The sequence below is a fragment of the Sander lucioperca genome, chromosome 5, assembly GCF_008315115.2.
Source record: "Sander lucioperca isolate FBNREF2018 chromosome 5, SLUC_FBN_1.2, whole genome shotgun sequence".
NCBI lineage: Eukaryota > Metazoa > Chordata > Actinopteri > Perciformes > Percidae > Sander > Sander lucioperca.
The window spans coordinates 39,469,267-39,492,943 of NC_050177.1; the positions used below are offsets into that span (position 1 = coordinate 39,469,267).

At 39.5% G+C, this 23,677-nt stretch overlaps 1 protein-coding gene and 1 long non-coding RNA gene across 3 annotated transcripts in view; one reads left to right on the forward strand and one right to left on the reverse strand.

Moving 5' to 3' along the window:
• Positions 1 to 7,185: 7,185 nt before the first annotated feature.
• Positions 7,186 to 21,794, reverse strand: LOC116045593. The gene is made up of 3 exons (XR_004103963.1): positions 21,782 to 21,794; positions 19,186 to 19,275; positions 7,186 to 7,196 (listed from the first exon to the last, which is right to left on the reverse strand). It is a non-coding gene; the product is annotated as an uncharacterized LOC116045593 (long non-coding RNA).
• The window catches only part of si (sucrase-isomaltase (alpha-glucosidase)), an 83,014-nt gene continuing 70,508 nt past the window's right edge, over positions 11,172 to 23,677 (forward strand). Inside the window, exons 1-11 of one of the 2 annotated variants that reach the window (XM_031293323.1) lie at positions 11,172 to 11,227; positions 13,038 to 13,058; positions 13,274 to 13,397; positions 14,225 to 14,310; positions 14,616 to 14,736; positions 16,007 to 16,116; positions 16,408 to 16,559; positions 21,038 to 21,209; positions 21,592 to 21,691; positions 22,119 to 22,231; positions 22,591 to 22,716. In XM_031293323.1, the coding sequence (XP_031149183.1) occupies positions 13,274 to 13,397; positions 14,225 to 14,310; positions 14,616 to 14,736; positions 16,007 to 16,116; positions 16,408 to 16,559; positions 21,038 to 21,209; positions 21,592 to 21,691; positions 22,119 to 22,231; positions 22,591 to 22,716 (1,104 nt within the window). In that variant the 5' untranslated portion in view covers positions 11,172 to 11,227; positions 13,038 to 13,058. Of the gene's footprint in view, positions 11,228 to 11,994; positions 12,014 to 13,037; positions 13,059 to 13,273; positions 13,398 to 14,224; positions 14,311 to 14,615; positions 14,737 to 16,006; positions 16,117 to 16,407; positions 16,560 to 21,037; positions 21,210 to 21,591; positions 21,692 to 22,118; positions 22,232 to 22,590; positions 22,717 to 23,677 lie in introns of those variants that run through there. The other variant, XM_036001437.1, reaches the window with a different exon arrangement.

Below are 23,677 nucleotides of genomic sequence, written 5' to 3' on the forward strand. Positions count from 1 at the left end.
ATCTATGGATGACTGTGAGTTTTGTTGGTGCAGTGCTTATCCTTTGTATGGCATGACTATTATGCTATCGTCAGCACATTCAATTTAAGATAATTAGCTGTCAGATTATATTAGCTTTTAAATCAGTTTTTTTGGAAAAGCGGGGAGTAGTCCAAGAACTAAAGAATCTTTTTGTGCACATGCACACAAAGAAAGACACACACAAACCGCACACTTCCCTCTTCTGCTCAGCACACAGATATGAAATAATGAAATATTGATACTCCACAGACCGTGAGCAGCTCAGCAGCAGCAGTAATTTTGAGACCCCAACACATGAAAGGAGAGTGAAGCTTTTTTTTCTTCTTTTTTCCCTCCTTTTCGGCTTCCTGTGTGATACAACTCCACTGAACTCCAGGCCCACTGGAGTTCAAAAGGTCAGTGCCCGGTTTCAAACATGGCTGACATAAGACAGTGCCAAGGAGAAAAATTACAAATACTGACACTTTCCCTTCCCCAGAAACAAATAAATAGTGGTTAATCATTATACCAGATCTAGCCCACAGTGCATTTAAAGCAGCTATCAAAGACACTGACAGTTTTAGCATACTGATTATTTTATGTGAGATTGCGTGTGCACGTGCCCATGTGACTGCCTGTGAGTCTATTCCTGTCAAAACATGCAGAGAGCAGCAGCAGGGATGGATGGCTGACATTTCCCTTAGAAATGATGAAGTAGAAGCTGTGTGTGTGTGTGTGTGTGTGTGTGTGTGTGTGTGTGTGTGTGTGTGTGTGTGTGTGTGTGTGTGTGTGTGTGTGTGTGTGTGTGTATAAAGTTGTGCATATGCATATGCATTTTCCTCTTCATTCAATATGCTGTTTCTCCCCTACAGGGTCTAACATCTGTGCTATGCTTATGGGGAATACTGCATAATGGGAACACTTAGAGAGGCCACCTGCATATTATGGCTTGTGTTGTCATTGGTGATATAGCAGTTAGAAACACACACACACACATTTACACACACACACACACGTCGCACACACAAATTGCAACACCCAAGTATAACTGCTTGATGACTTGTCTCCTAGGAGGTTGAATGACTATATCAACACAGACAGTTGATTATTATGTTGCCATTTTCTGGGCTTGATTTCTGTGAGGATGAAAGCAAAGATAATAATTGTTCCACCACTAAATGTTGTTCTGTGCCAGGAAGGGGTTATCCCTATTAGGGCTGCAACTAACGATTATTTTCATAGTCGATTAATCTGTCGATTATTTTCTCGATTAATCAATTAGTTGTTTGATCTATAAAAATGTCAAAACATGGTGAAAAATGTGGATCAGTGTTTCCCAAAGCCTAAGAGGACGTCCTCAAATGTCTTGTTTTGTCCACAACTCAAAGATATTCAGTTAACTGTCACAAAGGAGAGAAGAAACTAGAAGATATTCACATTTAACAAGCTGGAATCAGAGAAATCTTGAAAAAAAAAAAAAGACTCAAACGATTAATCGATTATCAAAATAGTTGCCGATTAATTTCATAGTTGACAACTAATCGATTAATCGATTCATCGTTGCACCTCTAATCCCTATGCACATCACAAGCCATATTACAACATAGTGTGGATGATGCAGTGGGAGACACACCACACTTTAATGCAAATCAAAAGCCAATAAAAGCAGCTCCTAATCACATTATTTATTATTTGATAAATTTGGGATCTATAGATTTCATCCACACTCTCTTCTACCAGCCTTACGCACCGGTCACATTCCTTCATTTTCACATGCAAAAACCCAGGACAACAGGTTAATTACAGATGGTGATGTCTGAGTGTTGAGTAGCTTGAGTAGTCTGCATGGACTGTAATTACATCTCCTCCCTTTAACACTAGAACGGCCATGACGGTCATTTTGACCGTTTTGAAATTTATATGTGTAATAACTTTGCTGAATAAAAAAATACAATCCTGCTGATGCCTGACTTTTCCTAAAAGAGTCTGTATTTTAATTTAAAATTGTTTTTATATACATTACACAAAAGGCAAAGAAAATACAGTCACTTTTACCTATTTCAGCCAAACACGGTCATATTGACCGCTCGGATTTTCGCGGTATTGTTTTTAATTTTTTGCGCGGTTGAAGATGCATCTTGGTTGTTTAGTAACTACCATAGTCTCTGTCAGAGAAACGTAACTAGCGGTCTCAAGTAACAAGTGTGGGCATCACCGATGGGCCGAAGGCAAAGCCAGAGTCGGTAACGTAGGCTACTACGGCGACTCAGTTCTGAATCAGAAGGCAAACACCGGGCGCTCGCTCTGTGAAAGGCGCGGAACACGTAGATGGCCGGTGGCTGTTTACATGTTCATATAACTTTATACATCCTCGAACTGACTGGAATCATTGCACACATCCTCTCCAAGGACTGCACCAGTAGTAACATTGTCCGGAGGGAGTTCATGCAGCAACTGGCAGAGAGCTGAGAGCGGAGTTTATGGAGGAAAAAAGGGCAGCGGCTCACGGTCCGAGCAGCGCTGCGCACCGCAGCAGACGCCAAAATGAAGGCAGTGCCAGGTTAGGTTATAGCTAAATGTTCAAATAAGATACTTTTAATTGTTATTTGGCTGTTATGAGTTAAGTTGAATGTTTACTATGCCATGATATGAATTATTGAAACATGTATTACTACTCAAATGTATAATTAAACTCGTTAAAATGTACATTTTGGTGTTATTACGTTTTTCTAAAGATATCCTAACACAATACATAATACAATATCGCAAATAGGTATTTATCATGAGAGATTATAGAGTTTGGAATCTGGCGGTCAAAATGACCGCTCACGGCAGTTCTAGTAGTTATGGAATTCCGGCACTTCTAGTGTTAAGCTACCAGCAGAACATAGACCCTTGTTAAGGAGGCAGACCTACATTTAAGGAAACAACTTGCTAAATTGCAAATTCCTTAAGGGAGACTCTTTATCACTGAGGGGAGTGTACTGCAACACCAGGGTGCTTATTGGAAACAAAAAGATGTGGTTATTGTCCCATTTACATCTTTTTTTACTACGTAAGTGCATAATGGTAAGTAGCAGTCTCACCCAAAGCAGTTACAGAGACCACTATGGACTCAGCAGATTGCTGTTTTGATACCTGTCTTGATGTCAAGAAAGCCCAACACTGCTACAGGGGTCTCTGAATTCACAGTCACAGAATGGGCTGCTCTACAGATGGACTTCTTACATGTATGAAGTGGAACTTCCCTGTGAAGAGGGGAATTGGCAAACGAGGAGCTGGAGATCAAGCGCATAAAAAGCACCAATGAGCCAACAGCTGAACACTACATACCCCAGCAGGTAACAAGGTTAAAATGTGCGTGCACATATGATGACTGTGACCTAAAAATAAGAAATTGTGTGCATTAATTGTACCCTCAATCAGTTAATTCTGTGCAGAAATTGACTAAACAGAAACAATCTGTTCTGTACCATAGAAATAGGGATATGAAAGTGTTAACAGCCAAAACTCACAGTACTGTGATGCCACGCATCTCAGTCTACTTTAAAACTCCATGTCCATGTCTAAACTCCATCTACATCTTCCACGACTTGACAACTTTTAGCCTTTATTCCGCACTGTATTACACAGCAGAATGTGTGCACTTAACAGCCAAAGCTAGCCAGCGCAGAGTAAACAGTGAGTGTTGAAACAATGTCCATTTAAAAATGTATGAGAAAGAGAGTGCAGAGGGGTATCCGACAAAAGGATTGAATGCAATAACTATATTTATTAGTCTGTGGAAATTAAATCAGAAATTTTAAATCTTCAACACAGCTGCTAGGCAGCCACTAACACACTGGCCCTCATTTATCAACCTAACGTAGAAACCAGCGCAGATATGAGCACAGAAATCCTCTTAGGACAGGCTTCACGTGTGATTCATTAAACGTTCGTATCACACCAATCAGAGCGTAAGAATGGTCGTACATTGATAAATGCAGCGGCTGGAAACGATCGTAATTTAAATATCACGCCCCAATATATTCTGGGTTTTGAGGCCTCGCCCCTACAATTTACGACATGGAGAGACGTAATCCGGCTGAGAAGCGGAACTTTTCAGAGGTGGAGATTGAAACCCTGATATCTCAGGTTCATTTGCACTAGCGTTTGTATTTTTGTCAGCCTGAAAACTGTTATTAAAGGCTGTAGAAAGAATGCGGAATGGAAAGAGATCACTGATGCAATCAACAGTGTTGCCGTGGTAAATCGGACTCCAGCTGAAGTTTATTTAATTTATACATCCTTAACATATGCTATAGTCTATGGAGGAAATATTTATTCATAATTCAAATTGAAAGTCCAAAGAGAAAACAAAGTGAGATCAAATTAAAAATATTATTATTTTTTAAAATTTTCCATTGATCAAATTAAAAATATTATTATTTATTTTTTTATTTTCCATTTGGCTTTTCCATTTGGATTTAATATTTGGCTTTTGAATTTCAATTTAACATTGGCTTTTCCATTTGGATTTAATATTTGACTTTTGAATTTCAATTTAACATTGGCTTTTAATTTGGATTTAATATTTGGCTTTTCGATTTCAATTTAACATTGGATTATCATTTGGATTTAATATTTGGCTTTTGAATTTCCATTTAACATTGGATTTTCATTTGGACTTGTCACATGTCAATGTAAATGAGGAGGTGTGGCCCAAAGGTTGGTGGGAGGGTCTGAAACGAAAGGGGTGCAGAGGTACCTTATGAACAGCAGGGGGAGCTGACTGCTGGGGAGCACACTGTTGAGGAGCATCTGTCTGCAGCTTGGCCACCAGGCTGGCTTAGCCTCTTATTTCACATGATAGAAACTGATGATGTAGGCTAAACACAAAATATTAAATCCAAATGGAAAAGCCAATGTTAAATTGAAATTCAAAAGCCAAATATTAGATCCAAATGGAAAAGCCAAATGGAAAATTTAAAAAAAATAAATATCTTTAATTTGATCAATGGAAAATTTAAAAAAATAATATTTTTAATTTGATCTCGCTTCGTTTTATCTTTGGACTTTCAATTTCTCTTTGGACTTTCAATTTGAATTATGAATAAATATTTCCTCCATAATAGTCCCTATAGTAATATACAGGCTTATATTGCAATCTCTTAGGCCTCCATGGTTTACGTATATTTAAATAAACACACAGTAGCGGAGTTTATGCAGTGTCTTTTATTTTACTCGTGTTTGTTTCAGGAGTCAGAACTGTGAGGGAGAGCGCGTCTCCTCCGCCCCCCGTGCTGGACCACCACCTCGACCCTGTCTCCTGACAGCAGAGGAGCTGGAAAAACAAGCCGAAATATATCGGTCAATGGCATAAATAAATGTTGTGCATCGTCATGTTTCCTGTATTGTATGTAGGAATAATATCCTGTCTCCTTCGTATAGCTCCAGTTGGGGCTGTGCTGGACACTGCTCTCTGGGCATCGGGTCATCTGGCTCCAGAACCCCACAGGCTAAAACAATGTGGCAGAATTTTTCTGCCGTGTATTGTAGGGTCCCCCCCGCTGATGCAAGATCATGAGCCATCTGCCCTTAATCAATCCGATGGAGCGCTCCACCGTGGCCCGTGTGCACTGTTGTACCGGCGAATAGACGTCTTTTAAAAGAGCCAGATCTGCCATTGCTGATAAGTGATCAACTGATGACTTCTCCTGCTCCTGATAAACTTTTTATATGCTGCACCGCAAGTCCACACTGACTCGAAAACTTGCGTACACGAGTTCAGACCAGACGTGAGATTTTATCGCAGCCTACGCTCACGTTCAAATTGTTCACCTTCAGTGGTAACCAACGCAACGGCCAGGTCCATGTGAACGATTTGCCAAGTGTTTTTTGACTTGTGGCTACCATTTTTTTGTCTCTACCTTGCTCTAGTCTTCCACCGGTGTCTGAGTCGCTGTCTACCTGCTCTGAATCGTGTTCAGGAACACGCTGCACTCCAGCTCTCCTTTTTGTTTTGGGAACCTCTCGCCTGCCTGCCCGCTTCCCACCGTGACTCCTCAGTTCACCTGCCTGCCTCCCTTGCCTATTTAAGTTGTCATCTGCTTAGCATCTGCGTCTGGATCCCTTTTACAGAATCCAAACACAGTATTAGTTTGAGGGAGAAAAAATTGGTGATTCATGCACATTTATTTATCACTTCAAGGGTAAGAATAACTAATTTGTTAAAAACATATTACAAAGTGTGCCCTTATACATCAATTCCGACAACAGCAAGGTGATTATTGTATCATAATATATGAAGAGGTTTGTTTGGATGAATGTAAATATAGAAGCTGGAAGTGACATGACTGAACACATGACAAAAAAATAAATGCATCATGGAAATGTCTCCTTTCTCAAGCATTAGACTAGTAGTCTAGCTGAGTGAACATTTGCTATACCTTCATATCGTCAATTATTAATAGATCTGGCATTTATAACTGGAGAGAATCATTTAGTGTAAAGATACACAGAGCCAAGGCCAGATAAAAATCATTATAAAACACATTTATTATATTGAGACCTTGAGAGTGTTTTATTGTGCTTTGAGACAACAAAATGGGAATGTAGATGATAAAATGTTTCCAAAGTCAAACAATTGTTAGTGTTTAGGAGGCGCAAGTTCAGTTATTAGTAATTATCAAAGACATGTAATCAATATTAATAAAGATTTGAAAATGAAAAACTTCATCAAATGGAATAAATAATAAATGGGGGACCACCATGAACTCAGGGAACAATAACTGAACTGTGGATACAGTCTCAAAAAGGGGTGCAGATATTAATTGGCTATCTCACATTTACTTACCAATAACTTACCGATAAATACAGATTAATAATCACTAATTCTTCAATCAATAAACATTCTATTATTCACCTACAAAAAAAAGCAAGCGTGTGGTATGTGAAAGAGAGAAAGGTGGAGAGAGAGAGAGAGAGAGAGAGAACGTGCGTGTGTGTGTGTGTGTGTGTGTGTGTGTGTGTGTGTGTATGTGTGTGTGTGTGTGTGTGTGTGTGTGTGTGTGTGTGTGTATCTGTATAGAGATAGTAAAAGGGAGAGAGATAAAGAAGCACACAAGGCAATATAAAATGAACATGCGATTCTAACTTCCAATGGGTGTGTGTCGCCGGAGTTCTGATCTGACGAAAAGAGAGTTTATTAACCTTATCTATAGTAGCATATAACTAACACGTCCTAACAATGTGGGACAACACAATTAACGTAGCATATTAAGCATACATAAACAGGATCTGAAATCAGACCTAAAGGTAACACTTAGGTGAGACTTTGTCTGGAGTTTTTTGACACCTATTGGATTGGCAAGGCTGTGTCTCTGCAAGTAGGCCTTTCCTTTTAAAGTGCCCATATTATGAAAAAATCACTTTTTCTGGGATTTGGGGTGTTATGTTGTGTCTCTGGTGCTTCCACACACATACAAACTTTGAAAAAAATCCATCCATGCTGTTTAGAGATACAGTTTCTGAATGTGTCCTGCCTTCAGTCTCTGGGTGAGCTGTTCAAAATCGGCACGGCTTGTGACGTCACAAGCCGAAACGAGCAGGCTAACCGCAACCATTAGCTCGTAGCGTTAACATGCTAACGCTATGGCTAACGCTAGCATGCTAATGCTAGCATGCTACCTCGTTCTCAATAGCAAAGCACTGCTACAACACACACAAGTTCACCATAATCTACAAAAGAACTACTTACATGTGCGCCCTCATTTAGAAGTCTCCCAGCTAATCCTGCCTTGTAACTGACCAAAATTGTAGAAACAGCCTTTCTTTTACTGTCTATGGAGCTAGCTAGCTGACATGATCTACATCTGATCTACTGGGCATGTGCAGTGCAATCAAAGATAGTACAGAAGAAGAAGAAGAAGAAACAAGGTCTCACTCTGTAGCTAAAACAGAGACCAGCTGAAAAGAGGATCTGCAGCAGTGAGAGAGAGCACTGCAGTACAACACAAATATGGTGTTTTTTGAAAATTAAACCATGTAAACCTATTCTGGTACAACCTTAAAATACAATTATGAACCTGAAAATGAGCATAATATGGCTGCTTTAAGGGTAGGCCACGTTTGCACAGTTTTCTCTTTTTTGTCCACATGATTAGGTTCCAACATATCTGCCGAAAAAATATATATACTTCAAATAATACCAGTAAAGAAACATTTAAAAAATGTAATTGTGACTGCTGTCTAAAGGTAGCCTAAATCAGTCCCTCCAGGAAGTTGCGAGAGACAGGGAAAATTGCAAAAAAAAGTTGTTAAATAAAAAGGAAACTTGTTTCGGGGAGAATAAAACTACTCTGGGCTGAATTTTCCTAGTAACCTTACCAAAAAGGCTCAGGATGCAGCAAATGTTGGTATACTATGAAAATGGCTGGTGGATTTAAGACAAAAAATAATTTATTGAATAAATCAAATTTTAACATATCTGTCAGTGGCTTGTAGATCTTTACATTGTAAGTTAATTTCCTAACCTGGCCTGGGACACACATTCATACGGTTTGATAAAGTAGCTACTTATTGGACTTTAACTTATCATTGCACTTACAATAACAAGCGTAGCTGTCCCCAATTTAGGTCGTCCTGTACGTTTCATCTCCGGTTTTTCCTGCATGCACCGTGTGTGTGTGTGTGTGTGTGTGTGTGTGTGTGTGTGTGTGTGTGTGTGTGTGTGTGTGTGTGTGTGTGTGTGTGTGTGTTTGTGTGCGTGCGTCAGTCGCGGGGGAAACTGAGAAGCAGCACCGCCCGCTGCAGAGAGCCGACAGGATTGAAACAGCAGCAGCTTTCAGCGACTTTAGTGTGAAAAAACGTTACAGTGTACATTGATGTTAAAATGTATACAAGTTGGCAGGATGGTCTGAATGTTTTGCATGGTCTTTCGCTGTATGTTTTGTTGGTAAATGTGAGATGTTCGAGTCACACACACGTCTCGTCTTCATCAGAAACAAGGAAATGAATTTGGCGATGTACGTGTGTTACGTCAACCCGTTCTCACTCCCGCTTGGTCAGTGGCTCTCAGAGTACGCCTCAGAGTCACATACTGACGCAAAGTCTGGCACATGGGACTGCTGGGATTGGTTGAAGTCGCGGGAACCTCCGGTTATTGGTCAATTTTGCATAAAAGTTGCGGTGATTTGTCAAAATTGCGAGTCGCACCAAATTCACGGTGATTGGTTGAATTTGCTTGAATTGTTGTGATCGCGACATCGCGAAATCCTGGAGGGACTGCTAAATAACTGTTGGTTTATGCAGATCTAATATCAGGTAGATAATCCAGTTATTGATTCTTAAGGATACTTGTGCAGGTTCCCAGTCACAACCACATGCACACAAACAAACAGACACGCATGAACACACATACGTATATAATCTTGGTTGGTTGGCAGCTCTTAATGTTGAGTGCCTAGTCTTAAAGTGACTGGATCGATACAGGGGAGTGAATTGCCAATTTCAGTTTGTTTCATTGAAATCGGCTGGCGCTGCATTCTAGAGAAAGAGCACCTGAAATTGGCAGTGGCAGAGTGGAATTGGATTTGTAAGGAGAGAGAAAAGGAGAGCAGAATGATCAGAAACAGACTTCAACGCCTACAACTCCATGCACGCACACACACACAAGACGTTCCTAAGTCATAGCTGCATCTGCATCTTAGCCAAATAATGGTCACACTTGAAAGTCAATTGACTACCACTGTCTCACCTACATGGACCCACTCACACAAACTCAATCAGAGCTCATCTTGGCTTCTTTGATTGTACAGTTCATGGCAATCAAGAGCTGTGTTGGAAGAGCAGATGATTGTGTCTCTAGATAGGGAATAGCTCATGCAGTTGACCCTCTCAATTTGGTTTATTGGAGTGACATAGACTGACGCCATCATCAAACTACATAATGTATTGGAATGGATGGATGTCTGGCCATAGAAACTGTACACAATTTAAACCACAGCTATGCAGTCCTTTTTAGCCTGACAAACTAAATCAACAGACAGTGTAAAGTTTGCTCAGCTCTGCCTTTGAAGGCTGCTCCGAGCCCGTGGTGCTGGACCACACAGAATATTTGCTTTTTTTGGGCACGTTGAATTAAAATCCTGGGAAACTTCACATTTGTGACATTATGTTCAGAAAGAGACACCTGTCAAACAAACGCAGGTTGCATATTTAATCTCCGTTTGAGAAAGTAAACAGTGGAATTATTTGCTTCAAGGCAGAAAGCCAACTGCCTGTAAGTCTCAACAACTCCCATGTGTGATGACCAGAGAGGATATGAGTGTTGCTCATAATTGCTGCTGACCTCCTTCATGATGATGATTGTGGCATTGTATTTTTTGTCACAGCAGACAGTGCAGTCATCTGTTTTCACCCCACAAAGCATGGAAAGCATCATGTCAGTCTTATGCATGCAAATGAGTTTCCATGCCCCATTCAATGGCTCATTGCACTGTACGGTCATCATGCGTCAAGTCATCATTATGCCATTTTAAAATTGTCATTTCAAGTGTTGTATCTGGAGGAAATCCTGGTGAGATTTAGATTTTCATTTAGCCACATAAGCCCCTTAGCGTTACTTTAGCTGTTGTTATCACAGGGACAGAGGAGACAGACCATGGATGTATTAAGAAAACAGGTTAACACCTTTTTCAGAGACTACTTACTGACATTATGGCAAGAGTAAATATTGTGTTGTGTATTGCAGATACAAATACATTCAGTTGCTCATTTCTACTGCAACCAAACAACTAAATACTGCTAAATGTGTGCGTGTGTGTGCGCATGTGTGTGTGTAAATGAGTGGTGATGTGGTAACAGTGGTGTAATGATTACTCGTGCTGAGTCACAGCTTACATAAAACGACAAAACTACACAAATATCTCTGGGTAAATTACAACTATTCACGCACACATGCACACAAACTCTCATAAGCTCTGTGGAAATCAAACATGATAGCGGGATTGATTGTAACAAGCTGATATGAGGATTTTAGGCTGCAGTTGTTTTCTTACACTGTAGATGGTTATCTGACATTTTATGGCTTTGGGGGTCTACATGCTTGGACTGTAAAACACACACACACACACACACACGTAAAGGAGTGGTGAGCCCCTATGACCACAATACATCCTGTGGGTTATAAAATGCTATCCCACTTGAACTCAGAAGCACTTTGCCCCGTACAGTGGAGGGAGCCGAGGTAAGACTGCAGCTGCAGGCTGTCTACCTGTTCAACTCAAAAACTAATCTTTGTTTTATATTTCACTACAGCATTAATTTTGTTGATACAACATGATTTACTTATTTAATATGATGTTGGATTATAGATTACTACTGTGATGCTAGTGGGATTTATTTTTAATAACTACAGCATCAATATATGATTAATAAATAAAAACTATTTAGTTAAAAAAAATCATTCTTGTTACAGATACAGACTTAAACTTTATGTGGCTTGCAGATGTTTGCAGTTGAATCCACATTACTGTGGACAGACTGTGACCAAGTTTATTAATAATGTTGGTTATGTGTAGCTCTTTACCAGTAGAGTAAATAATCCACTCTAAATTACAATGCAGCCCTGAGAAACGTCTATGGAGGGCTTTGAATACCGATGTGTTGACTGACTTTATATTCAGATGTATACTGCACTGATCCACATTTTTTATTTAAGTCTTGAAACATAATTGCAGGTGGCAAACCTCCTCTTGGGCTGACATTAACTTTTAATGATCAAAGAAACCAGTGAACTAAGGGTATTAAGTAAAAGTTCAAATGAAATATCAGATAATATTCTAATCTGCCTTCACTCATGGGAACCTCAACGGTGCAGATATAAAGTGCCCGTTTATTTTTAAATGTGTGTACATCTGCATGTATCAGAATGTCTGTGAGTCGGGAGAAGTAAAATGATATGCTGTTATGGGTGAAAGCTATTTTTAGGCACTTAGTGTAAGCTAAATGGAAGAAGAGAGACGCTAAAAAGGTTTGTACTGTATGAATTTGTTTGTGTGTCTCGGTGTTGCATTGCATGTTTGCAAATGATTTTTGGTGCTTCTGTATGGTGTGCAGGGGGGCATGCACACGTTTGACTCTCAGTCTCTCTTTGCCCTCGCCTGCTCTTCACAGCACATTAAACAGGATGGCTATAAGCCTCTTGTTCACAAAAATAGACACATACCCACACACATACAGACATTCACCTTGTTTTTGTCTCCAAGAGTATGTTGGAGTGAAGCCTAATTCCGTTAGTGATATGATGGGGGCCTTTGCAAAGACTAGGCCTGGCCTGGCTATCAGTTTTGTAGACTCCCCGTTTCTTGTAATTCTTGTTCTCTTTCTCGTCTTCCTTTTACTGTTACGACAGGTCTTTCAGCGAATGTAGTTAGCGCCAATAGGGTCAGTACTGACATGTGACACATTTGGGGGGGAGGGGTGATGATGCTGATTTAACCCGGCCTGACCAGCAGGTGGGGGACCTTAGATTTATTGAGGAATTGATTCGGGAAGCAGAGGCGGAGAGCCTCAAGTGGACGGACGCTATAGGCCGCACACGCTGGAGAAAAACTGAAAGAAAGACTGTTTGATTGAAGAGACGTTTTGTTTTCCCACAATACAACTTTTGTAAATACACCTTTTAAAACCTGAATGACAACACCGAAGAGTGGGCTAGTGCAGACCTGACGGCAGCACATTAGAGGGTGCTGTCCGTCTTGACGAGAAAGACACCAAAAGCTAGCAGGCCTGGCTCCAGAACGTAAACTGAAACAGCGGCTGGGTGAGTCAGTTTAACACAGCACAAACCCCTCTAGAAGTAGGAAAGATATGCATTTATCAAGGCCAGTTTTAGTGTCACTCTTACGTTAAATGCAACACGCAGGGAGAGGAGACAATATAATTAATGTTACGAGTTAGGCTTTAGAAGCTATTTTCTACAACCCCAGATTAGCTTAGCCGTGTAACATTTACTGTCTGATTTTTTCAGTTTTGTGTTTTGTCTCCAACTCCAGAAAGCTTCTGCTGAGTCCAAGGTTAGTTTATGCGTGTTTACTATAGTTTTGGTGTGTGTGTGTGTGTGTGTGTGTGTGTGTGTGTGTCCTGCCAATTGACCTCATTAAGCAGGGAAGTTTTATGAGACCTTTGAGACCTTGCCTTCAGTAAACTTGGTGTCATTTTGGACGTTAATGATACTGGCCTTTGTACTGTAATCACTCTCCGTGTATGTGTGTGTTTGTGTGTGTATTAGATGGGGAGAAGGCGATTCTCAGGTTTGGAGGTGACCCTAATTGTCATGTTCACATTGATGTCCGTGGCAGCCCTCGTTCTCATAGTTCTGTTTGTCACCGGAGAACCTGGAATCATCAAAGATGGTAGGTGAACACATTTACACATAAAAGATACATACCTGTATTACTTAAACACAACTAAAAAACATTAGTCCTAAACCTTTGCCATGCTCCCCATGTATTTGTGCACTGTTAATGCTAGCTAGCCCGTTAAAAGATCAACACCACGTTTAGTTACATATTATAGGTAATCTTCAAGGGGCAACTAACATATATTCGGCCAGACTTCCAAAAATCAGGCACTTAACTTTATATTTTGAATATGGCAAAATGTCTAATAACTGGTCCAACAAATCCTCCAAATTAAACAACAAAATATATTGTACCTGCTCTTCAGAACAACAGATATAAGCATTTTTTGACTGTCCCTATTAGCAGGACGACATACTTTGTCAGTGCTTTCCAAAACTGTAAAAAATCCCTGACTAACAAAATCCATTTCATGATTAGTTATGGTCTCTTCCAACAGTAGGTTAGCGAAACTTCATCATCATGGTTACAATTATATCCAACTGGTTGTGGTCAGTTAACAATGGAAATGGAAAACAAATGGCAGTCTCCTGTGTCAATGTACGTTTTCTTTCTCCCATCCATCCACCCTGCAAAGGAAGGATGTTATTCTATAATAACAACATCACCTCACTTCCATATTTGCTTCTATCATAGCTATACAATCAGTAGAGGGCTTTGCTGAAATGACTCAGTTGTCTCTCTCAGTTGGTTAGGGTTCATTGCTTACATGGGTATGAATCATAAATAAGTGTGCTGTCTATTAGGTAGTTTATTATGTAAGATTACTGGGTTTTCACTTAGATTTTTTTTTTCTAAGTAAACATTTCATCTTTTGGCAGAAACTACTGAAGTATTCGTTCCGCAGTGTCCCAACATTTCTTTGGCTGAAAGAGTAGACTGTTTCCCTGATGCTGGAGCCTCAAAGGTACAAGTCACTATAATTTCTTCTAGTTTATAGAGAAAGTTTTCTCAAAGACCTTCAACTTAATGGGCGTTGAGAAGGAGCTGAGGATTCCATAATGACTGATTTTCTTACAACTCAATTCTTACTCTTACCATTGTCACAATTGAGATAGTGTTGTTGAAGATGATTTTGGGTACCCTGGTTGTAATGATTTTTAGAATGGCAATGATGATGATAATAATAACAACATTGTTTATAGTAGCAGCAATGACATAATTGGCAATGTGGATGATGAAAATGATAACCGACATTAACTACTCAAACAGCTGCGATGTGAGCAGCGTGGATGTTGCTGGAGCCCACTGGACGAGAGAAATGTTCCCTGGTGTTTCTTCTCAACCAACCATGGATACACAGTGGAATCAGTAGAGCTACCGAATCCTTACAGTAAGTCCCTTTTTCCCCTCTCTCTCTCTATCTATCCTGCTCTCCCACTCATGGGGTCTCCGAGCAATGAAAATATTTGGCATTCTATTATGTTTTTGTTTTTTTTAATTCCTTCAATCTGTCCGTCTGTCTTCATCACATCGTTTTTCCTTTTTCATTGACTTTGCCTCAGGCATGCTTTTCTGTGAAATATGACATGGATGGCATATCAGAAAACATGACTGACTTTGCAGCATGCAGGTTTTTCTATTTTCTGCTTGATTTCACTGCCTTATGTGAACTCCTTTATTGTGGAAAAAAAAAAAAGTAACATTGGACATTTTATATCAAGTCTGAACAACAAGATTTCCAGTCACATTGTTTGAATAGCATAAGAACATGTTCTTAATAGAAAAAACTATTTGTTAACAATATTTGTTTTGTGTAACAAAGGTGGTTAAATTGAAATATGGCAAATGCTTAGACTGAGAGGAACATTATCCAAAACCATTAACAATAACATTTATCTTAATGTTACTCAACAGGGACTTTAACAATTGCAAAAAAAATTAAAGCAATCCTTATAAGTTTAGCTCTCTTCAAATATTTTTACATGAATTCTGCCAGGACATCACTCAAGGCTCCTATGCAAATTACCCACATTTAACTCAAAGGCAACAGTGGAATGTAAGCATATTGCACCCTTTGATCATACTGGTAAATGGATAACCTGGGAATACATCTGCTTTTGAAGAGATTCCCATCCAAGTTCACCTGAACTTTAACATGGTATTATGATTATTGTTGCAGTTCACTCATCACTGTAGGGAATATATACTGTATTGGTCATGTTATGATTAAATGATCATAAGTGATCATTAAATAGACCGTTAATGTTAAAGGCCTCTTGAATAGTAATGCAGAATATATGGTCAGAGATGTAATGCATATTTATTAAAGGAATAGTTGAAGTTGTCAGGCAACTAGCAGCACATAATCCCCTGTAAAATCACAATGTCTAGTTTTTATTTTACATTTAGGTTTTTGTATGGGTTAAACAAACAAGTTATAAACATGTTAATTAGTGAGCTTTATAAGGTGATCAATTGCGTTACCTTCGGACAGAGCCATGCTAGCTGTATTCCCATTTCCAGTCTTTGTGCTAAGCTAAGCTAACCCACTGAGTGCTATTTTTATGTAATTTCATCTTTAAGTATACATTTGTAAAAATGAAATTTTTTAAACTGTATTATAACCTTAACCCTATTTTACCATGTGTTTGATTTTGCAGTAATAACAGCCCAACTGAAGAGAATGACATCTCCTTCTTTATTTGGGGCTGATATACAAGAGCTGTCACTTCACGCAGAAATGCAGTCCAACAATCGACTTCGATTTAAGGTAGACACTGACAGACACCATCTCTGTTAAACACCTTTTTTGCCTGCACACAAATTCACACTCACATATATACACACACACACACACACACACATTTAGACAGCAACAGAGGGAATTGTGAGATAAATCTACTCCAGTCTAATACATTTCAAAAGTATTTTTGTATCAAAGCATGTTTAACACGAATGCTGTACTGAACAAAAGAGGACAAAAATAGCAATGTACACAACAAAGTCAGAACGTGACTGTGAGATATGAGGCCACACTTACACTTGTTGTTTCTCTACTCAGATCTATGATGCCCACAGGAAGAGGTTTGAAGTCCCCCATGAGCACATCAGCAGCCTCAACAGTGACCACTCCAGCCCCATCAGCAACACACTGGAGTTGACAAAAAACCCCTTTGGCCTTATTGTGCGCAGGAAGGAGAACAACAAAGTCCTGTGAGTGTTTACGATGTGTGTGTGTGTGTGTGTGTGTGTGTGTGTGTGTGTGTGTGTGTGTGTGTGTGCGTGTGTGTGTGTGTGTGTTCATTGAGCAATTGTGTTGGACAGGGACAGGGTTGCTCATAAGAACTCCAAAATCACATTGTCCATGTGGACAGTGAAGGAACTACAAAAGAGAGCAGAGTATGTATACTGTTTATATTCAACAAAATAATGTGCATCCAGGCAAGTACTGCAAATTTACTGTGTTATAATATACTACATATACTGTATATGTCGGCTATATACTACTGTATGCCTTCACCTGTAGAGAGGGATGATTGTTGGAACATTAAAGTAGAAAGAGATTTTGGAAGTTGATTGGAGTTTGATAGAGATGATACTACAAGGTATCTACAGTAGCCTGTGTGGGTGTAATTCTGGAGGCAAAATACGGTTAGTGCCATAGTGCCCAAAAATATTATAAGACAAGCTGACTTGTGCTTCTCTCTGCCAGTTATCAGTCTTTTCACATTCACCTTATAGAATTGCAAATTGTCAATATATTGCCATTAATTATGTGCATCTCATTTGATGCAATTATGTCAGAAATTCTCTTTAGTGGTCTGTGAGCCACATAATCTCTTGTCATGCATTATTTCCAGATAATGACATATACAGTGTTGGGAACGTTACTTTAAAAAAGTAATTAGTTATAGTTACTCACTACTTGTTCCAAAAAGTAACTGTGTTAGTAACTGAATTACTCTATGATAAAAGTAACTCGTTACCAGGGAAAGTAACAATTTGTGTTACTGTTAAAAAAAAAAAAGTTGCTATATGTCAAAGAATTTGGATTTTTTTGAGCAGTTTTTTTGTTGTGAGGCAGAAAGATCTAGCTTTTGCTGCTTGGAGGACTTTGCTCCGAGTCCTTCTTTGCTAGTGGACGGCGAGCTATCCTCTGTGGTGGAGGTATCGGTGGTTTTGGCCACTAGCTTTGTAGATGCGTGTGTCATTGTGAGATGCTTCATTAAATTAGAGTTGTTTACAACGGATGTCGACAAAGTCTTCGCTCCTGGACATAATGTACACATTACATGCACGTTCTTGCCTTTAACCACAATGAATTTGAAGTAGTGCTTATATCTCCACCTTGAAAATGCCAACTTTTCATCGGATTGCTCCTGACTCGCCATCTCTGCTGCTTCATCGAATCTCTGTTTAGCTGTTGTGTGTGTGTGTGTGTGTGTGTGTGTGTGTGTGTGTGTGTGTGTGTGTGTGTGTGTGTGTGTGTGTGTGGCGCGTGCTGGCATGTGTGTAAAAACACTGGCTCTGATTGGCTACCATGAAACATGACTCTGCCTTAGCCAATCATAATCGCTTACCTCGTTATTATTACCCACCTCCTCACTAGGTGTGAGCCAGGGGTGCGTTCGGATTACACAGTTTATTCAATCAATGCATAGTAACGCACCGCATTTAACGTCCAGTAACGTTAACGGCGTTGTAACGATGGGAAAAGTAATTCGTTAGATTACCCCGTTACTGAAAAAATAACGTCGTTAACTAACGCCGTTCTTTTAAACTGCGTTATTCCAAACACTGGACATATAACACCTTGCTATGTGACATGTTAGTTTCCCACAGCGACAAGTAATTATGTTCATGTTGAACCAGGCTACTTGGTTAGCCCTAGGTGACATTGCAGTGATCAATTACCCCTCAGAGCTGTGTGCCCACACACACAGATTTCCTATTAAACACCAAAAGGCATTAAACCATTATTTTCATTGATGGTATATAGAATATGGCACTTTGTGAAAAATAGGGCTTGTGAGGGCACAAAACCCATATTTGTATCACTACTAGGATGTGATGCACAGGGATAAATACCATAACCATGCCAATCTTTGGCTTGCCTCACTGAGCAGCGTTGTCTTTCTCAACACTGCACATGACCTTCAACCAGAGGGAGTGAGATTGCTCTGAAGATTAGCAGCTATTTAGTATTCAATTTGCAACTTTGTTTTCCATTCATAACCCTGTTGTTAGAGAGCCACATGTGAATCATCATTATCAAAATGGAGGCAAATGTGTGATAATGGGCTATATAAATTACATTGCCTTGACTTGGTTTACTCACTGGTCATAGTTCAGGCTTTGGGGTTTCTAGAGATTTTGTTTTTGTTAAGATTATACTTCATTGACTCCAAAAGGTGACATTTTCTTCTCTGTATTGTACTTGTCCCATAGTGCACTGCCTAGGAATTCACTTTACTTTTGACGTCAGTGCAATTGTCTCTGTCAGTCCCAAGAATACAAAAACCCATATTAATTCTGCATTCATGTGGGGTCAGAATAATTGAAAAAAACTGGTCTCGACTGGGAAAATTTACATGAACGCCCCTCTACAACAACTCAGAAATTCGGCAAAACTTTTGTCACACGACTTTGCGAGTTGGCATCAAATTAAGCAGTAACATGGTGGATTTAAATGTTAGGTTAGGTAAAAAACTTTTTTATTAACTCACGTATTGCTCACAGATACATTTTTTGCTCACATGTAATTTGAAATTAGGTTGTTACCTACGTGGACAACCTGGATTAGTTAGAAAAGTTATGGATTAGCATTAATCCTGCTAACAAGTCAGGTAAAGCAATATTTTAGTGGTTTTAGAGAATGCACCGGTGCAGCACCAAGGCTGGGACAAAATCACTAATATAAAGCTTCAAACTGGAAGATGGCTAAATACTGGAAACAGCTATTGTTTAAAAGCTCTGTGCAATAAAATACAATGCATCTTCTTGCGTCATATTTAACCTATTGCAACATTTTTAACTGCTTATCAAGAACAATATCAAATGCACCACTTAATGTTTTTATAACTATTTTATAAGATTTCATAATTGCACATGAGCAGCACATAGCCACTAATAAGTCCATAAAGCAGAGTGATAACAAGGTTTATCTACTTACTTTACCAACCAAGTCATCATTAAATGTTTATTATGGTATAATTTTCTCCAGATAAAATTGTATTGATATTGGAGTGGAGTAGTCTCTAACATTTTGTGCCTCACTTGTTCTCTCTCTTTTTGCCACATCCCTTCACTCTCATTTCAGTCTGTCTTCTCACTTCCCAATGGTGACCCATTGTTTTTGTTTCCTGTTCTTATAAAAAACAAAAAAAACAACACACATTCAGGTTTAACACTACAATAGCTCCACTTGTGTTTGCAGACCAGTACCTACAGCTGTCTGCTATGCTTCCATTCCATCCAGTTTTGGAACAGAGGCAGATTGATAACTTTAGCTAGCTAGCTTCGCTAGCATCTCACTTAGCTTACCTTTCTTTATGCTTCCTTATGCAGATAAAAATCATAGGTGGTCCCAGCCATCAGTTAGTGTTACATTGCAGAATTTACACACTGCTGTGTGTTTTCTTTTAGATGTTTTGCAAATAATTTTTTTTTGTTAAATATAATAAATAAAATGTTATTACCAAGGATTTGGCTGACATCTCCCAGACAGCCAGAGCTTCTTCTCCTGTCACCTGCATTCACTTTGGGAGTCCGTGTTAAGGGGGGCGGGGAACGGGGATTAACAGTAACACATTTCAAACTAGAAATGAGTCAAGTTATTGGTTGCATTTGAAGCTGGAAGTTTTACATCCAATCCCTGTAATGATGTTAACACATAGATCAGACCATACACAGGCAATTTAGTGATATCCCTGCAGTTGTGGTCTTGAAATAAAATCTTGAGACCAAGAACGGTCTTGAGTACTACAACACCGCGGAGTAATGATACTAATAATCATTCTGTTCTTTGATCTTTCTGGCTGTTGTATGGGCATTCGGTTCTCATAATAAAAGCTACTCGTGAAAAGACTCATTCACTGAACACAAATGTAGCCTCTCCTGGTCATCCTTTTGACCCTGATTGACTGTGACAAGACACAACTATCATCATCATATGATTAAAAACGAATGCAATTAGTCTTTATTTTAGTCGTTTTTGGTGTTCCTGTGTTGTCATGACTATTCAATAAAAATGTGTATTTAATGCATTTACAACCTTTACTTACTATATTTTGTCTGCATAGCTCTGTTTTGGCAGCTGTATACACCTAGAGCAATCTCAGTATTTCAACTAACAGTGTACAGTATGTCTTATTTTGAAGAGAAATGCTACCCAGAGGGCTTATTAGAGCTTGATGGGATGGTCTGTCTTCCAAGTTTTTTTCTTTATACAACTCAACTCCTCAACATGTCCTCTTCTCATTACTACTCTCTTTTCACTGCATCTCACTCTCACTTTCTTTCTTACTTCTTTGTCTCTAACATTTTGTGTCTCACTTGTTCTCTCTCTGCCACATCCCTTCGCTCTCTTTCTCATTTCAGTCTGTCTTCTCACTGCCCAATTGTGACCCATTGTTTTTGTCTCCTGTTCTTAAAAAAAAAAACAAAAAAAAAAAAAAACAACACACATTCAGGTTTAACACTACAATGGCTCCACTGGTGTTTGCAGACCAGTACCTACAGCTGTCTGCTAAGCTTCCATCCCATAATATATATGGCCTGGGAGAGCATGTGCACAGACATTATCGCCATGACACAAACTGGAAAACTTGGCCCATCTTCACCAGAGATGGTTTCCCTAATGGGGTAAGGCGCGCGTGCGCGCACACACACACACACACACACACACACACACACAATGATAAATATAGCATATCTGCATCTATACATGTTAACCCCGTAACAATGTTGTTTTTTGGTTACAGTTGTCCCTGACATATTGTGTACTCAAATGCTTACACATGACAAGTCTACCTAGGGTGTGTGTGTGTGTGTGTGTGTGTGTGTGTGTGTGTGTGTGTGTGTGTGTGTGTGTGTGTGTGTGTGTGTGTGTGTGTGATGTTTACATGTGCTCCCAACACACACAGAAGTCACTTCCTCAGCTTCAATAAGTCTCCCACGTCCCTCCAGCACCTCACACCTGTTCCCTATATCCTCTCATCCCTTTGTCTTCCTACCTTCCCTGCAGGAAACACATAACCTCTATGGACACTATCCCTTCTTCCTCTGTCTGGAAGATGAGAGTGGAAAGTCATTTGGAGTCTTTCTCATTAACAGCAATGCTATGGGTAAAGACACACACACACACACACAAAAAAAAACATTTGCGAATTGGTTCAAGGGCACACGAGCCATCAGTTATGCCTCATCCTCCTAACATAAATGGATATACTGTTGCCTCAATCAAAAAATTGTGCTGACAAATCAAAGAGAATATTGCATGGCTGTTTTATTCTATGAAGGAGATGACAGATAGCAATGGGAATGCCCGTTGACATGTTTTTCTTGCTCATCTCTATAGTCTCATGATATAAAAGCTTTGTTTTGCCTCTCATGGATTGTCTTGACTGTTTCACATTTGAACCTAAAGTCCACACAACAATAAAGGTATTTCTGGTTAACAATAGTTTGAGAGGGCATTTTAGAGGGTTATAATTTATAGTTAAGGAAGGTATTAGGATTCAGTTTGCAGCATTTCCATCCGTTTTTTTTCAGAGGTGACTTTGCAGCCCGCTCCTGCTGTGACCTACAGGACGATCGGAGGCGTCCTTGACTTCTACATTCTCTTTGGAGACACGCCAGAACAAGTAGTGCAGGAGTTCCTTGTGGTGAGGCAAACAAATATTACTTGTATTTCTTTTTTTAAAAGGCATATACTGTATACAAGACTACAGGGTCGGCCTGGTAGCTCACCTGGTTGAGTGTGTGCCCCGTATACAAAGGCCCAATACTTACCGCAGTGGCCAGGTTCAACACCGACCCACTGCCCTTTGCTGCATATCGTCCTCCCCCCCACCCTTTCAAAAATCTTTAGCTATACTAAATAAAGGCAAAAATGTCTAAAAAGAATATTTAAAAAAATATATATATGGGCATGTTTTTTGGCTAAGTATGTTGTGCAAAAGTAGTGTGTATGTTGCCTTGGCAAAGTAATTGTATTAACAATATGTCCAATTATGTTGTCCAGCTCATTGGCAGGCCTGTCATTCCTCCCTACTGGTCCCTGGGTTTCCAAATTTCTCGGTGGGGCTATGGAAACCTGAGTGAGGTCCAGCAAACAGTGGAGAGGAACCGCGCCGTTGCCCTCCCATATGTAAGATCCTGTCTGCTTCCTTTATTTAAGGCTGTTTATATGCAGTATGCCTATCTAAAATTCCTATCGTATCTAAAATTGCTGCCAACGCAGTCTAATTTTGTGTTCATATTTTTGCGAGGAAATTGTGAAATAACGTATTTCAATTTTTAAAAATTAAAAAAAAATGTCATGATATCATGGATTCCAGGTGCATGAATGTCCTCAACATTTCTCAGTTTGCCACTTTCACAATCTATATCTCTGCTCTATGTTGTAAATCCCAAACATATAAAATCACATTGTGTTTGCACAGTGTTTATTATCACAATATAAATGCACAATAAAATCATATCAGACTAGGTGTAAGGGAAGGCTTACAGAAGAGAAATAAGCAATCTTTAACTGAGAACTACGCAACAAAATCCACTGAAAGTATTAGAAGCTTGAGATCATTGCCAATCAACAGCAGTCTGGAAAATGAAAACATTACATTGATTTTCCTGGCAAAGCAAGGAACGCAAATCAGGGACAAAACGGAAGCAGATCTTTCAATTTGACGTTGAGAGACACTGTACGTTAAAAGAGGTTGCAGGATTCTCCTTTTATGGAAACTAAATATGCATTTTAAATACCAACTGTCTGAAGTCATGTTGTGACAAGGCATAGTCCATGAAGTGGGGAATTTCTTTACAGCTGTATAGCTTTTTTATGTGGGGGAGGGGGATCAAAAATCAATACTTCACCTCGCACACACCTTGTTAAATTTGAACCTCATGCACTACTGTGTGGTTCCAGAGGTAAGAGCCTTAACCACTACACTATCTGTGGAAACGTGATATGAAGGTTGAAGCAGGAGTTCAACAGACAGACTGATAGGGATGGCCTTTAGCTTAGATGGGGTAATCCAGCTTTCTGTCAAATAATGGAGAGTCTGCTGGGCTCTATAGGTTCAATCCCAGGACAACTATTTTTCAAGCAT